Genomic DNA, 15,285 nt, shown 5'->3' on the forward strand with positions numbered 1-15,285 from the left:
ATTCTTGTTTGAGGGATTTTCATCCGTTCTTCCTTGGAGAATTCTTCCAGTTCTGTGAGATTCCTGGGCGTCTTGCATGCTCTGCTATTTTGAGGTCTAGCCACAGATTTTCAATGATGTTCAGATCAGGGGACTGTGCGGGCCATTGTAAAAGCTTCAGCTTGCGCCTTTTGAGGTCGTCTATTGTGGATTTTGATGTGTGTTTAGGATTATTATCCATTTGTAGAATCCATCCACTTTTGAACTTCAGCTTTTTTACAGATGGTGTTATGTTTGCATCAAGAATTTGTTGAAATTTCATTGAATCCATTCTTCCCTCTACCCGTAAAAAGTTCCCCGTGCCATTGGCTGCAGTACAACCCCAAAACATGACTGATCCACCCTCATGCTTAATGGTCGGCGAGATGTTCTATTCCTGAAATTCTGTGCCCTTTTTTCTCCACACATACCTTTGATCATTGTGGCCAAATACTTCTTTTTTAACCTCATCAGTCCACAAGACTAGTTTTAAAAATGTATCAGGCTTGTTTAGATGTTCTTTTGCATACTTCTGATGTTGAATTTTATGGTGAGGATGCAGGAGAGGTTTTCTTCTGATGACTCTTCCATGAAGGCCATATTTGTGCAGGTGTCTCTGAACAGTAGAACAATGTACCACAACTCCAGAGTCTGCTAAATCTTTCTGAAGGCCTTTTGCAGTCAAGCTGGGGTACTGATTTGCTCCTATAGCAATCCTATGAGCAGCTCTTGTTGAAGTTTTGCTTGTTCTTCCCGACTTTATCTTGATCTCCACTGTTCCTATTAACTGTAATTTCTCAATTACTTTCAAACTGAGGGAAGGGCAACTTGAAAACGCTTTGCTATCTTCTCATAGCCTTCTCCTGCTTTGTGGGCCTCCACCATTTTCAGAGTGCTCGGCGACTGCTTAAAAGAACTCATGGCTCCTGATTTTTGGTACAAGGTTAGAGGAGGCTGGGTTTTTATCGAACTGGGAAATTTGCATCACCTGGTGTTTCCTAATGATGATAGTGAACAAGTCATAACCCTAACAGGCTAATTAAGGTCTGAAATCTTGGTCAAAGTTATCTGAGCACCCAAATCTTCAAGGGTGCCCAAACTTCTGCATTGGCCCATTTTCCTTTTTGAAATTTTTAAAATGTAAAAGGTGAAAATATATTTTTTGTTTTTTGCCTAAAATACAAAGGAAATGTGTCATCTGTAACTTTAGGCCTTTTAGAGATCATTTCATCTTCAACTTGCTTAATGGATCACAATAACAGTCATTTTGACCAGGGGTGCCCAAACTTTTATATGCCACTGTATGTGTGTGTATGTTATATACGGGTGTACGTTATATACTTATGTATTAATCTTCTCTTCTCCACCCCCCAGACACATTCCTTAGGCTACAGGAGAGCAGTACAAGGGCGCAAGAAAGGTTTTGATGTGTTATTAGCCGAGCACAAAAGTAAAACCAGGGAAAAAGAACTGCAACGTCAGGCTGAACAGCAGCAGCAACAGACGCCTGCGCTCAGGGAACCGCATCCCTCACCTTCAAAATCTTCCCAGGAAACGCACCAAAATTCTCATGGACTCTCTGCCCCTGAAGTGAAGCCTTCGGCACCCAGCAAAGCGAAGCCTCACAACCCCAGTCTTCCAAGGTGCTGCTTAAACTCCATGGTCTCCTTTTGCAGAATAATCTACTTTCTGACACTATTTCGGGGGCTTTTTAGCACTCTGAATTGCATATGAACACAATTCGCTAGGGCTCTGTCCTTTAAGACCCTCCGAGTCTGAGGATGGATAGTAGTTCAGCCCGGCCTCCTATAATTTTTCCATACCCCAAGGAAATGTAATACTTTGAATGGGGCCCACACGTCAGAAACTGCGGTACCACTGTGAGGTGCGGAAACTGCGGTACCACTGTGAGGTGCGGAAACTGCGGTACCACTGTGAGGTGCGGAAACTGCGGTACCACTGTGAGGTGCGGAAACTGCGGTACCACTGTGAAGTGCGGAAACTGCGGTACCACTGTGAAGTGCGGAAACTGCGGTACCACTGTGAAGTGCGGAAACTGCAGTATTGACCCTTACTGGGGTGTCGGCGGCCAGCGTAGAATTACTGGTCTTCCTCCATTTGGTTCAGTGAGGGACCCAGAGCTTTCCATGCAATATGGTAGCTGATAATTGACACCTAACAAGTACATTAATTTCTCAATAAGGCTTTATGATAACCTGTGCACAATTCCATGTGATGTTAGGTATTTTTGTGAGATTTTTATATGTTTTGCCTTTTAACAAGAGGAGCTTAAATTGGGGGAAAAAAAAAAAAAAAAGCATGTAGAGTAGTAAAAAATATAATGATGTGTTATTTTGCAGATATATTGTTTTTACTTGTGAAGAGTCTCATCTGTTTGTTCTGGCGGTCTCTCCAGGCCATCAGGTTACCCAGCGCAGCACAGTGGTAACGCTCCCAATGGCTCCCCGTCAGTGCACGAGTCTCCACAACCAGTAGTACCTGCAGCTGAGCCATCCTCCCGCTTGTCCAGCGACGAGGGGGAAGGGGACGAGAAAGAAGAATCCGCCGAAAAACTGGACTGTCATTATTCAGACCATCACCCTCGACCAGCAGCTGTAAGTACTACTGAAATGACGTGCTGCGCTGAGTAAAGCGGGTCGTGAGAAAATGACGTAAAACGTCCCGTTTTTGTGTTCCCCCACAGTTTTGCTCGTTTGGTAGCAGACAGATTGGGAGAGGATATTACGTTTTTGACAAGCGGTGGGACCACATCCGATGTGCACTTAACTTCATGGTGGACAAACATCTTAACTCCCAGATGTGGAGGTAGGTCATCCAGGATTAATTTTCATATACCCCAAACATCGCAGGCGTAAAAAAATAGCAAACACTGCGATACTCCCCTTTCCCAGGTCAAGCGCTACCTCTCCTCCGCTGCCCTAGGCATACCTTTTCAAGTGCCCATCAATCGTTCCCATGCAATAAAAAAAGCAATCAGAATGTTGTGTATAACCCAAAATGGCACCAATAAAAACGACAGCTCGCCACATAAAATCAGGCCCTAATGCAGGTCTTATCAATGGAAAAAATGATAACATTTGGTGACATAACCCAATTTTTTTTTTCTTTTTTAGAACTTTTTAAACTTTTTAAAACTTAAAAAAAAAACTATACAAGTTTGGTATTGCTGTGGGGATGATATTTAATTCGGACCTAGTGAACAATAACGATTATCGGGGGGATATTTCATTCGACCCTAGTGATACAGCAATGATTATGGGGGGATAATTCATTGGAACCTAGTGATGCAATAATGATTATAGGGGGACATTTAATTCGGACCTAGTGATACAATAATGATTATGGGGGATATTTCATTCAGACCTAGTGATACAATAATGATTATGGGGGGGATATTTCATTCAGACCTAGTGATACAATAATGATTATGGGGGGATATTTCATTCAGACCTAGTGATACAATAATGATTATGGGGGGATATTTCATTCAGACCTAGTGATACAATAATGATTATGGGGGGATATTTTCATTCTGACCCAATGATACAATAATGATTATGGGGGGGTAATTCATTCGAACCTAGTGATACAATAATGATTATGGGTGGATAATTCATTCGGACACTGATGCAATAATGATTATGGGGGGATATTTCATTTGGACCTAGTGATGCAATAATGATTATGGGGGGGTGATATTTCATTCGGACCTAGTGAACAATAATGATTATCGGGGGGATATTTCATTTGGGCCCAGTGATGCAATAATGATTATGGGGGGGGGGGATATTGCATTCGAACCTAGTGATACAATAATGATTATGGGGGGATGATATTTTGTTTGGACCTAGTGATACAATAATGATTATCGGAGGGATATTTCATTCAGACCTAGTGATACAACAATTATTATGGGAGGATGATATTTCATTCAAACCTAGTTATACAATAATGATTATGGGGCATGATATTTCATGCATGTTCCCAGGTAAACAATGTAAAAATATAATACAGATTATAGAAATCAAAAGGAGAATAACTTTAAAGTTACAAAACCAATTCCAAGTCGCTCTGTGGCTTTTTTTGGATTTCACACTTCGCCCAAAAGTTCTCACATTCCTCACTTGCTAGAAAAACAGATTTGGATGCATCGAATTGTCCTACTAAATGCCACCATAAATCCCACCATAAATGCCTTGCCATATGGTGAGTTTTTAAGGGCAAAAAGAACTTACAAGAAAAGTGACTTCAGACCTCAAAGTGTGAAAATAAAAAAACAAATTTGTGCAAAAGGTTCTAGCAATAAATGATTAAACTCTGCATTCAGTAAAGTAAAATGCAAAAATAGAAAAAGTCTGATATATGAAAATAACAAAGTATAAGGATGAGGGACTGTAGATTCCAGCGTCCATCTTCTGTTACTGTGCAGCCAACCATTCTGGGATAGTAAAAGCGCATTCACTACCTTCTCACCATCGGTGAAGCAGGGTGCTACATTGAAAGCTACTTTTAAAAAAATAAAAAAGGATATTGATGCTTTGCGATTGGGGGGACAATAGATCACCAAGCGATTTACCAAACTTTTTTTTTTATTGGCTGGAAAAAAAAAATTATGGATAAAACATTTGTTGGCACAAACGGGACGTGGAGGCTGCAAGTGTTCAGCTTTTGACTACGTAGATAACGTTCCTTATCTTTATCACGGTAGATATTATATTGAAGAGCTATTGCCAAAATATAGATGCATGACAGCGAAGCAAAAGATTCTAAGTTCTTTGGTTTACAAAAAAGTTAAAAGACCATTGAGGGGAGTAAAGTGGCGAAAAATGCTTTTGGGCAGAGAGGTAACGTGGATTTGAAGGGATTATCCGGGACTTTGGGGTCTTTTTGCTATGAGGCTGTATACTTACCGGCAGGTAGTTGCGAATTACCTGTCCTGCGATGATCTTTTACAGCTCAGGCGGCGATTCTCCTGCTTCCCTTGACCTCAAGTCACCAGAACAGCTTCTTCTCTTCCGCGCTGTCGACAGGTCATCACTGCTGATTGACAGACGGCTCCCTACAGTTCGCAAAAAAAAAAAACAGAGTCCTGGATAAATATGTCTGCATTCATGCAGCTAAATGAATGATTGATTGGTTGCACTTTATTGGCATTTATTAGCATAGCATCAGAGGAGCGGTTCATGGTTTTAAAAGGTATTAAGGACATAATCTATGTTATGATGAATGCTAATGAGGCCGAAACGCGTCTGAAGACAAATCCTACTATCTGGATATGAAATAAAAATCTGCTCTTATATGGAGAACATCAATATTTTCTCTTCTATCACCATAAAGACAATTGCAGAATTGCATTTTTTTTTTTTTTCTTCACCGTATTTAGATTTTTTTTTCCAGTTCTCCTTATATACTAAAATGTAGGATTTAATTCAAAACTACAAGTCGTCTCGCAATAAATAAGCTCTCATATTTTGGATATAGAAAAAAAAAAAAGAAGAAACTTATGGGAGGAAAAAAAATAAATAAATAAGACTGGTCCGGGTTAAAAGTTGGTGTGAATTGATTCGGACGTCCTGTTCCATTGGCCGCGACAGTAATCTATGGCCGCTGCACGATGGCTGGAGAATCTCCTCCTACCTGTCGGCAGCCACAGGTTTTTTTTTATCAGATGTCCGTCGAACTGCAATGACGGTCAGAAGAAGAGCCACGGGTGCTGGCAGGTAAGAGACGCCTCCGTGGAGCGGCTAGAGATCACTGTCGTAGCTGCTGGAATGGGATATTTGCACCAACTCTCATTGACGGTGCACAAAGTTTAGGGACTGGCGGCACTTCAGGTAATGGATCCGGATCATATTGGTTTTGGCCACCCATACTGACACTTATATTCTGCTTTGTTCACTAGGAAAATTCCTCCGGCATCCAGCAGTTCCTCCACACATGCTCCACACCGGACCAGCACAAATTCAGCGCCCATGTTACAGAGTATGAACAACACTGGTTTCCTCTCGCCCAGCACAGTTACCTCTCCCCCAACCCCTGTGACCTCTCCCTGTACGTCTGTGGACAAAGTCCTTTCCCAAGGGACGACACTAAGCACTCACACTGCAGCAGACCCCACCAGTAGTATGCAATCCAGACAAGTGTCTTCTTCAGCATCCACACCGTCAGTGCTTTCCTCATCGCCTAACCCAGTCTCCAGCAAACCTCAAAAATTAAAATCCAACAAGGCTGTGAAACCTAAGGAACCCCCCGCCAGCAGCACGAACTGCAGTAGCAGCGGCTCAGGAAAGAAACGGAAAAATAACTCCCCTCCCCAGCTGCTAGCGCACCCCTCTTCCCATTCCACCGAGTCTTTTAGGAAAAACTGTGTGGCGAACTCTGGAACGTACCACTCTCCCGGCACGACGTTGTCCCACGGCAGTCCGCACACTGTCGGCCTCAATTTTGTGAACAATCGATCTGTGAGTCTTAAACACGACCAATCAGGGAGGGGTCCGCCGACGGGAAACCCCGCGGAATCGATAAAGCGCATGAGCGTAGTGATGAACAGCAGCGACTCCACGCTTTCACTCGGGCCATTCGTTCACCAACCTGGTGACCAAGCTGTGAACTCGCACAACACCTTTTCCCATTCTCACGCTTCCCTGGACAAATTTGCAGGGAAAAAGCGAAAGTCTTCAGCTGGTCCCAGCAGCATCACCAATAATAACAGCAAATCCGGTAAGGTTGCCAAACTGCCGCCAGTAAACAACATTCACGCAAAACACAACAGTGGGATTTCAGGAACGCCGACGCTGACCAGTAACTCGCTTCGTCATCAGGTAAGAAATCTCTACTGTTTTTTTTTTGTTTTGTTTTTTTTACAAGTTTATTTTTGTTTCTTTATGCATTTTATGCCAATTTTTGCAAACAACGACCTGAAAAGCAACAGGGGATCGGGGTCCTGTACATTGATTTGCACCAACTCAACCCTAAACCCATTAGTGACTCTCGGACAAGTCATCTGCTTCAGAGAAAGCGCTGTATGGCAATCATTAGGACCACCATTGAGGTTGGTGATGGTGGCCATATTACTTGTTTTTCTCAATTCCCAGAAATAAATATAGCTACGATACCGCTTATGAGGCCATGACACAAAAGGATTGAAGAACTTACATTTGTAGGAAATGTGCACAGAAAAGTTGGTACAATAATGGGACCATCATGCATACAAGTGCATTTTCATATGTGTTAGTGGTTACCTTTTAGTTAACTAAATTGCGCTGAGTACCCTGATATGCATTTTTTTAGTCTAATCCCAAGTTTCAGATTTTTCTCTTAGTAATGTAGGCTGGGTGTGAGTTCTGTATATGTCCAGGGTATTGCTGTCTTCATTGGTCATATATTAGCACAGCTTCTATTCTGCACTCATTTCCTCTTCATGTGCTTTCCTCCTTATCTATATTCAGTTTTCTCTGCCCTCCAGGAGACTGCATACTTTCACCTCTCTCCACAATGTGGAGCTCTATGTGCATTTCCTCTTCCCTTCCCTGACACTGATAGAAGGGAGTGCGGAGAGCAGACAGACGGCAGGAGCTCTGATGGATTTGTATCAATTTTGCAGATCAGCCAGCTTAGATAAAGGACTTGCAGCTGCAAAAATTATAGCAAATTTTTAATAAAGACATTTTTTTTTTTTTAACTTTTCCTAGAAGGAAGTATATGAATTCTGTGTGAAGGTGCACATAGCCTTTAATGTGGTTTATCCAAGTTGCCTGGGCCGGACATTTGGATCAGTGGTTAAATGAAGGAGTTGACAGCACCGAGACCTCTCTATAGGTTTCAAGGCAAGAATGAGATTACATCTACTAAGAGGAGAATTATTTGAGTTTATATAGTCATTTCCAAATTCATTTGGATTCAGAGTCTCACTTTTTCATTTCTTCTTAGCAGAAACGACATTGGAAGAACATTAATCAGCCACCATCATAATAGGATTCTTGTAATTACACCTGTCAGGATCCCGTGCCGAGGGGGTAGACTCGACCCCCATAGCGGTACAAAAAGCTTCACAATACCAAGTTCAGATCAAAGGTCCTCATAAGCGTGGCATCTGCTCAGGTTTGCTATGACCTCCATATTCGTCTTCCTTATTTAACAATCATCCTCGTTAGACCGGATTTGCACGGTCGACAATCACGGTCCAAGTATGGACCCGGCGACAGTGTCCTGATCCAAACATAGCACCCCATACCTATGAGGCTGTTAAGTTTGGGGTAGGAGACCGGCAGCCATTTCGGACCATGAATGTCGGGACGTGCGAGACCTGTCTTGGTAATTGCACCTTTTTGATACAATAGGCCACAAATAAAAACATTTTCCCTGCAAGCTGCTCGGCGTCGCAGTAATGGAACACTGCCCACCCGGACAATGGAGAGAGCAGCGAATGCACCGCGGCTCCCGCTGCCCCTTTTAGCAGGAATGGCTGATGGCACAGACAGTCATCAAACTGACAGGGAAGGGAGGGAGGTGTCGGGCGCGAGGCAGCTATCACTATGGTAACAGATATTTCCCAATGAGCTGAGCAGCTATTTAACCCCCCTCGGCCTGGAGCGGAGAGCTGGCGAGTAGCTGCACTCTCTGCAGTGACGTCTGACTTTGTCCTCTCCTCATCTGACGAGCCGCTCTGACTCGCATTGCACGAGGTGTATGTGACATTTTGTTTCTGGAACATCATCCGGACAATTATTTCTCTCCGTCGGGGTGGGAGGAACAGTGACGTCCGTTGCTTTGTACAGTCACCATAATCCGCTGCCGCGCTCCAGCTTTATCTGCTCGCGGTTTGATCACTTTAGTCAGCAAAGACTGATTAAATTAGCACAGGGCTGGAGAAAGAATAGGATTTACACGGCACGCGGGAATCCTGGTGCGGGGGGGGTCAATAAATCAAGACGAGTGGCACATTAGGAAAATGTTACCTGGCAACACTTTGGGGGGGAGTCATGTAGCATAAATGTGATGGAAATGAACATAGACAGGTGTCCAGTGTGTCAGCATCATTCATTGCTATCACACATTGCTGCTAGGTGGTGGTGTTTTGGGGTTTTTTTGCAAAAAATAAACAACCTAAAACCCATCACTTATTAGGGTATGTGGCATGCAGAAAATATGCAGGCTGTGCTTCAGAAATGTCGCAAGGGTGAAAGCGGCAGTGATTTCCACAATACAGTGACTAAATGGCTCTTATAACCTGTGCACAGGATGGGAGATAACTTGCTTAGCTGCGGGGAGGTGCGCACACTCTTCCTCAACTCCATTCATTGTTTATGGGGCTGGCAGAGAAAGCAGAGCTCAGCACTTGGCTATTCTCCGCAGTCCCATAGACCATGAATGGCGCAGAGATAGAGCATGCGCTCCTTCTCTCCATTCAGGATAGATCTCAGTTCCCGGGTTACAGAGCCTCGTTTCGCAGGATCGCTGAACCCCCAGCCGTCCACTATGAAATGGTAGAAGATAACTTTATTTGTGCTTATAAAGGGCTGAACTTGAAGGTGCCAAGAACTGCTTTTAGATGCTGTACACCGGCCTGGCATCCAACTGAAGACGACTTTGGAAAGAGATTGAGTTACCTGTCCTTAGCCAATCAACACTCCGGAGAACGCTCAGCAAACTTTTTGATTGGCTGACAGTATGAGAAGTTCTTTTCAGCTGAATGCCAGGCATAATATGCAGACCACTAAACTTGTTTTGGGGGCACTTGGTACCGAATAGATTATAGTTTGTGGACATCTGTCTGTATGACCGGACGGCAGGATGTGAGAATTTGCAGCTGATGTCCACAGCAGCCTTTATAACGAGTATTGTAAGGCTGTGTTCATCATGACGGATGCTACCGGTGCTCTACAGACCCCACTGACTTAGGCTATGTTCACATGTTGCGTTTTTGCTGCTTTTCTTCCTGTAGGCAAAACCTGCTCTCAGTGAAGAAGCTGCTTACAAAAAGTAGGTTTTACTGTGTTATTCATGATATCAAATTTCAGCTTTAATTCCACCACCGAAGCATGAACATAAGTCACCAATGCAAGACATATGCGAAATCATAAAACAGTTTTTGGAAAAAAGGACAGTTTGATCAAATTATTTAGTGGAAAAAGATTATTATTATTTATTATTATTATAGCGCCATTTATTCCATGGCGCTTTACATGTGAAAAGGGGTATACATAATAAAAGCAAGTACAATAATCTTGAACAATACAAGTCACCGACTGGTACAGGAGGAGCGAGGACCCTGCCCGCGAGGGCTCACATTCTACAAGGGATGGGTGAGGATACAGTAGGTGAGGGCATAGCTGGTTGTGCAGCGGTATGGTGGGGCGAGGGTTACTGCAGGTTGTAGGATTGTCGGAAGAGGTGGGTCTTCAGGTTCCTTTTAAAGGTTTCTACGGTAGGCGAGAGTCTGATGTGTTGGGGTAGAGAGTTCCAGAGTAGGGGGATGCACGGGAGAAATCTTGTATGCGATTGTGGGAAGAGGGGAGTAGAGCAGGAGATCTTGTGAGGATGAGAGGTTGCATGCAGGTAAGTACCGGGAGACTAGGTCACAGATATATGGAGGAGACAGGTTGTGGATGGCATTGTATGCTGTGGTTAGGGTCTTTAACTTGAGTCTCTGGGCAATGGGGAGCCAGTGAAGAGATTGACAGAGAGGAGAGGCCGGGGAATAGCGGGGGGGACAGGTGGATTAGTCGGGCAGCAGAGTTTAGGATAGATTGGAGGGGTGCGAGAGTGTTAGAGGGGAGGCCACAGAGCAGGAGGTTGCAGTAGTCAAGACGGGAGATGATGAGGGTGTGCACTAGTGTTTTTGCAGAGTCTTTGCTGAGGAATGTGCGGATCTGGGAGATATTTCTGAGTTGCCGTCAGCAGGAAGTGGAGAGGGTTTCGATATGTGCTTTGAAGGAGAGATCAGAGTCCAGGGTTACACTGAGGTAGCGCGCTTGTGTTACTGTGGAGAGTTAACTTTGATGGATAGGTCAGTTGGCGGGGTTGAGTGAGGTGGGGGAAAGATGATTAATTCTGTTTTGTCCATGTTAAGCTTCAGAAATCTGGCGGAGAAGAAGGATGAGATAGCGGACAGACATTGTGGAATTCTGGTTAGTAAGGAGTAGATATCTGGTCCAGAGAGGTAGATCTGTGTGTCATCAGCGTATAGGTGATACTGAAAGCCATGAGACTCTGAGGTGTCCCAGGCCAAAGGATTAGATGGAGAAGAGCAGGGGTACTAGAACTGATCGTTGGGGGACACTGACAGATAGTGGACGAGATGAGGTGGTGTGAGTGGGAGACACTGAATGTCCTGTCTGTTGGGTATTAAGAGATTCAAGATAGGGCCAAGATGCCGAGAGATGAGAGAGTCTGTAGTAAGAGGGAATGGTCCACTGTGTCGAAGGCAGATGACAGGTCCAGGAGGAGGAGGACAGAGTAGGGTCGCTTGGATTTGGCGGTTAGTAGGTCGTTGGTGACTTTAGTAAGGGCTGTTTCAGTAGAATGGTGCGGTCAGAAACCTGATTGTAAGCGCACAAATTGGGAGCAGGAGGAGAGGTGGGAGGACAGTTCAAGGTGGATGTGTTGTTCCAGTAGTTTTGAGGCAAAGGGGAGGAGTGATATGGGGCGATAGCTAAACGGAGAGGATGGGTCGAGAGAGGGCTTTTTGAGGATGGGTGTGATTGAGGCATGTTTGAAACATGAGGGGAAGACGCCAGTTGTTAGTAACAGGTTGAAGAGGTGGGTTAGGGTTGGGATGAAGATTGTGGAAAGGTTAGGGATTAGGTGGAACGGGATTGGGTTGAGTTTACAGGTGGTGAGGTGTAATTTGGAGAGTAAAGAAGAAACTTGATCTTCTGTAATGGTGGAGAAGCTGGTTTTGGAGGAGGAGGAAGGTTGGGTAGATATGAGAAGGGGCTGTGGGGACTTAAGGCAAACGCTTTGTCTGATGGTGTCAATCTTCTGCTTGAAGAATGAGGCAAAGTCTTCGGCTGAGAGGCAAGGGAGGAGGTACTAGGGGACGGAGGAGAGAATTGAAAGTGTTGAATAGCTGTTTAGGGTTGTGAGACAGGGAGGATGTGAGAGATGAGAATTAAGTTTGTTTTGCTGCAGTGAATGTGGACTTGAAAATGGTGAGGGATTGTTTGAATGCGATGAAGTACTCATTGGAGCGGGACCTTTTCCATCTCCGCTCAGCAACCCTGGAGGCCCGACGCAGTTCTTTAGTCCGGTTGGTGTGCCAGGGTTGCCTATTTATTGTGCGAGCTTTGGTATGTATGTGTGTGTGTGTCTGTGTGTGAGAGGGGCTCCCGAATCGAGAGCTGCAGCTGTTGTGGTGTTATATAAAGCAGCAGCAACATCTGCATCGTGTAGGGAACTTATGTACACTGCTCAAAAAAATAAAGGGAACACTCAAATAACACATCCTAGATCTGAATGAATGAAATATTCTCATTGAATACTTTGTTCTGTACAAAGTTGAATGTGCTGACAATTAAATCACACAAAAATCATCAATGGAAATCAAATTTATTAACCAATGGAGGCCTGGATTTGGAGTCACCACCAAAATTAAAGTGGAAAAACACATTACAGGCTTATCCAACTTTGATGTAAGGTCCTTAAAAAAGAAAAAATGAGGCTCCGTATTGTGTGTGGCCTCCACGTGCCTGTATGACCTCCCTACAATGCCTGGGCATGCTCCTGATGAGGGTGCGGATGGTCTCCTGTGGGATCTCCTCCCAGACCTGGACTAAAGCATCCGCCAACTCCTGGACAGTCTGTGGTGCAACGTGACGTTGGTGGATGGAGCGAGGCATGATGTCCCAGATGTGCTCAATCGGATTCAGGTCTGGGGAACGGGCGGGCCAGTCCATAGCTTCAATGCCTTCATCTTGCAGGAACTGCTGACATACTCCAGCCACATGAGGTCTGGCATTGTCCTGCATTAGGAGGAATCCAGGGCCAACCGCACCAGCATATGGCTTTCAGGCTACCTCTGGTGAGCACATAGAGGGCTGTGCGGCCCTCCAAAGAAATGCCACCCCACACCATTACTGACCCACTGCCAAACCGGTCATGCTGAAGGATGTTGCAGGCAGCAGATCGCTCTCCACGGCGTCTGCAGACTCTGTCACGTCTGTCACATGTGCTCAGTGTGAACCTGCTTTCATCTGTGAAGAGCACAGGGCACCAGTGGCGACTTTGCCAATCCTGGTGTTCTGTGGCAAATGCAAAGCGTCTTGCACGGTGTTGGGCTGTGAGCACAACCCCCATCTGTGGACGTCGGGCCCTCATACCACAATCATGGAGTCGGTTTCTAACCGTTTGTGCAGACACATGCACATTTGTGGCCTGCTGAAGGTCATTTTGCAGGGCTCTGGCAGTGCTCCTCCTGTTCCTTCTTGCACAAAGGTGGAGGTAGCGGTCCTGCTGCTGCGTTGTGGCCCTCCTACGGCCCCCTCCACGTCTCCTGGTGTACTGGCCTGTCTCCTGGTAGCTCCTCCAGCTTCTGGACACTATTCTGACAGACACCGCAAACCTTCTTGCCACAGTTCGCATTGATGTGCCATCCTGGATGAGCTGCACTACCTGAGCAACTTCTGTGGGTTGTAGAGTCCATCTCATGCTACCACGAGTGTGAAAGCACAACCAACATTCAAAAGTGACCAAAAAATCAGCCAGAAAGCATTGGTACTGAGATGTGGTCTGTGGTCCCCACCTGCAGAACCACTCCTTTATTGAGGGTGTCTTGATAATTGCCAATAATTTCCACCTATTGTCTATTCCATTTGCACAACAGCATGTGAAATTGATTGTCAATCAGTGTTGCTTCCTAAGTGGACAGTTTGATTTCACAGAAGTTTGATTTACTTGGAGTTATATTTTGTTGTTTAAGCATTCCCTTTATTTTTTTGAACAGTGTATGTAAGAGGGATTTAGAGTGAGTGTAGGTCAAGGTGTTTGAGATTTCTGCGAGAATGTGTACGTTTGTGGAGTGGGGTTTGTGGACCTGGAGAGGAGAGGAAAGAGAATGTAAGTAGGTTATGGTCAGATAGAGGGAGAGGTGAGTTAGAGAGGTTAGATAGGGAATAGAAGCGGGTGAAGATGAGGTCCAGTGCGTGGCCATCTTTGTCAGTGGTTGTGGAAAACCACTGAGCAAGGCCGAAGGAGGAAGTGAGGGATAGAAGCTTAGAGACTGATGAGTGTTAAGTGTCAATGGGGGTGTTGAAGTCGCCCATGATGATAGTGGGGATGTCAGTGTAAAGGAAGTGAAGTAGCCAGGTGATGAAATGGTCGAGAAAGGTGGTGTCTGGCCCTGGTGGACGGTAAATGACAGCCAGTTGGAGGAGGAGTATATGCGCACACAGTGCACCTCAAAAGGGGGGAGAGTTATGGAGGGCAGTAGTGGCATTTGGGTGAAGGCACAGGAATCAGAAAGGAGAAAGCCTAGTCCTCCACCATGTTTGCTGCTGGGGCAGGGGGTGTGGGAAAGGTGGAATCCACCTTATGAGAGTGCAGCTGGAGAAGCTATGTCAGAAGGGGTGAGCCAGGTTTCTGTGATGGCGAGGAAGGAAAGTTTGTTAGTAATGAAAAGATCATGAATGTAGGAAAGTTTGTTGCAGACGGAGCGAGTGTTCCATAGAGCTCCTGTTAGTGCTACTGGGGAAGCGGGGGCTGGGCGGATGTTAATGAGGTTAGAGAGGTTGCGAGAGTTTGTGACAGATCGTAGATATCAGGTGGAAGTGACTGTGGGGATGTGAGGAGGACCAGGATTTGGAGAAATATCGCCAGCAGTGAGGAGGAGCAGAGAAAGTGTTAGCAGGTGGGAGCATGAGGTGGCTGTCTGTGCTTAGAGACACAGGATTGAATGTTGAGGAATAGATCTGAGGAAGAGGTGAGGTGGATGGGGAGGATGGAGGGAGAGTTCATTACTAGGTGCAGGGATTAGGGGGGTTAGTAGAAAGTGAAGGATTATGGGGATGAGCGTGAAAACAAACAAAAACATGGTTAAAAGAGAGTAAGCAAAGTGTGAGTTACCTGACTCCTGTCCTGACTGACTGCCTCTGAAGTAACTGCCCATACTTGGCGAGGAAGACGCACTTTACGGAAGAAGACGCGTGCATCAACCCCACACGCGTGCACCCCTTATGCGGCTTCTAAATTTATGGGTCAGACTAAACCATCAGGTGAGGGACATTGTGGGAGCTGCTTGTGGATAAATTA

General features: G+C 45.2%; 1 protein-coding gene across 7 annotated transcripts in view; it reads left to right on the forward strand.

The window, feature by feature from the left end:
* Positions 1-15,285, forward strand: part of ATXN7 (ataxin 7) — a 171,119-nt gene that overhangs the window by 83,791 nt on the left and 72,043 nt on the right. For 3 of the 7 annotated variants that reach the window (XM_073644684.1, XM_073644682.1, XM_073644681.1), the window contains exons 8-11: positions 1,393-1,661; positions 2,435-2,633; positions 2,723-2,844; positions 5,942-6,860. In XM_073644684.1, the coding sequence (XP_073500785.1) occupies positions 1,393-1,661; positions 2,435-2,633; positions 2,723-2,844; positions 5,942-6,860 (1,509 nt within the window). Of the gene's footprint in view, positions 1-1,392; positions 1,662-2,434; positions 2,634-2,722; positions 2,845-5,941; positions 6,861-7,968; positions 8,117-15,285 lie in introns of those variants that run through there. The other 4 variants (XM_073644678.1, XM_073644679.1, XM_073644677.1 and 1 more) reach the window with 4 other exon arrangements.

Source organism: Phyllobates terribilis, unplaced genomic scaffold (genome assembly GCF_046119375.1).
Source record: "Phyllobates terribilis strain yellow unplaced genomic scaffold, ASM4611937v1 Scaffold_8__6_contigs__length_399053987, whole genome shotgun sequence".
Lineage (NCBI taxonomy): Eukaryota > Metazoa > Chordata > Amphibia > Anura > Dendrobatidae > Phyllobates > Phyllobates terribilis.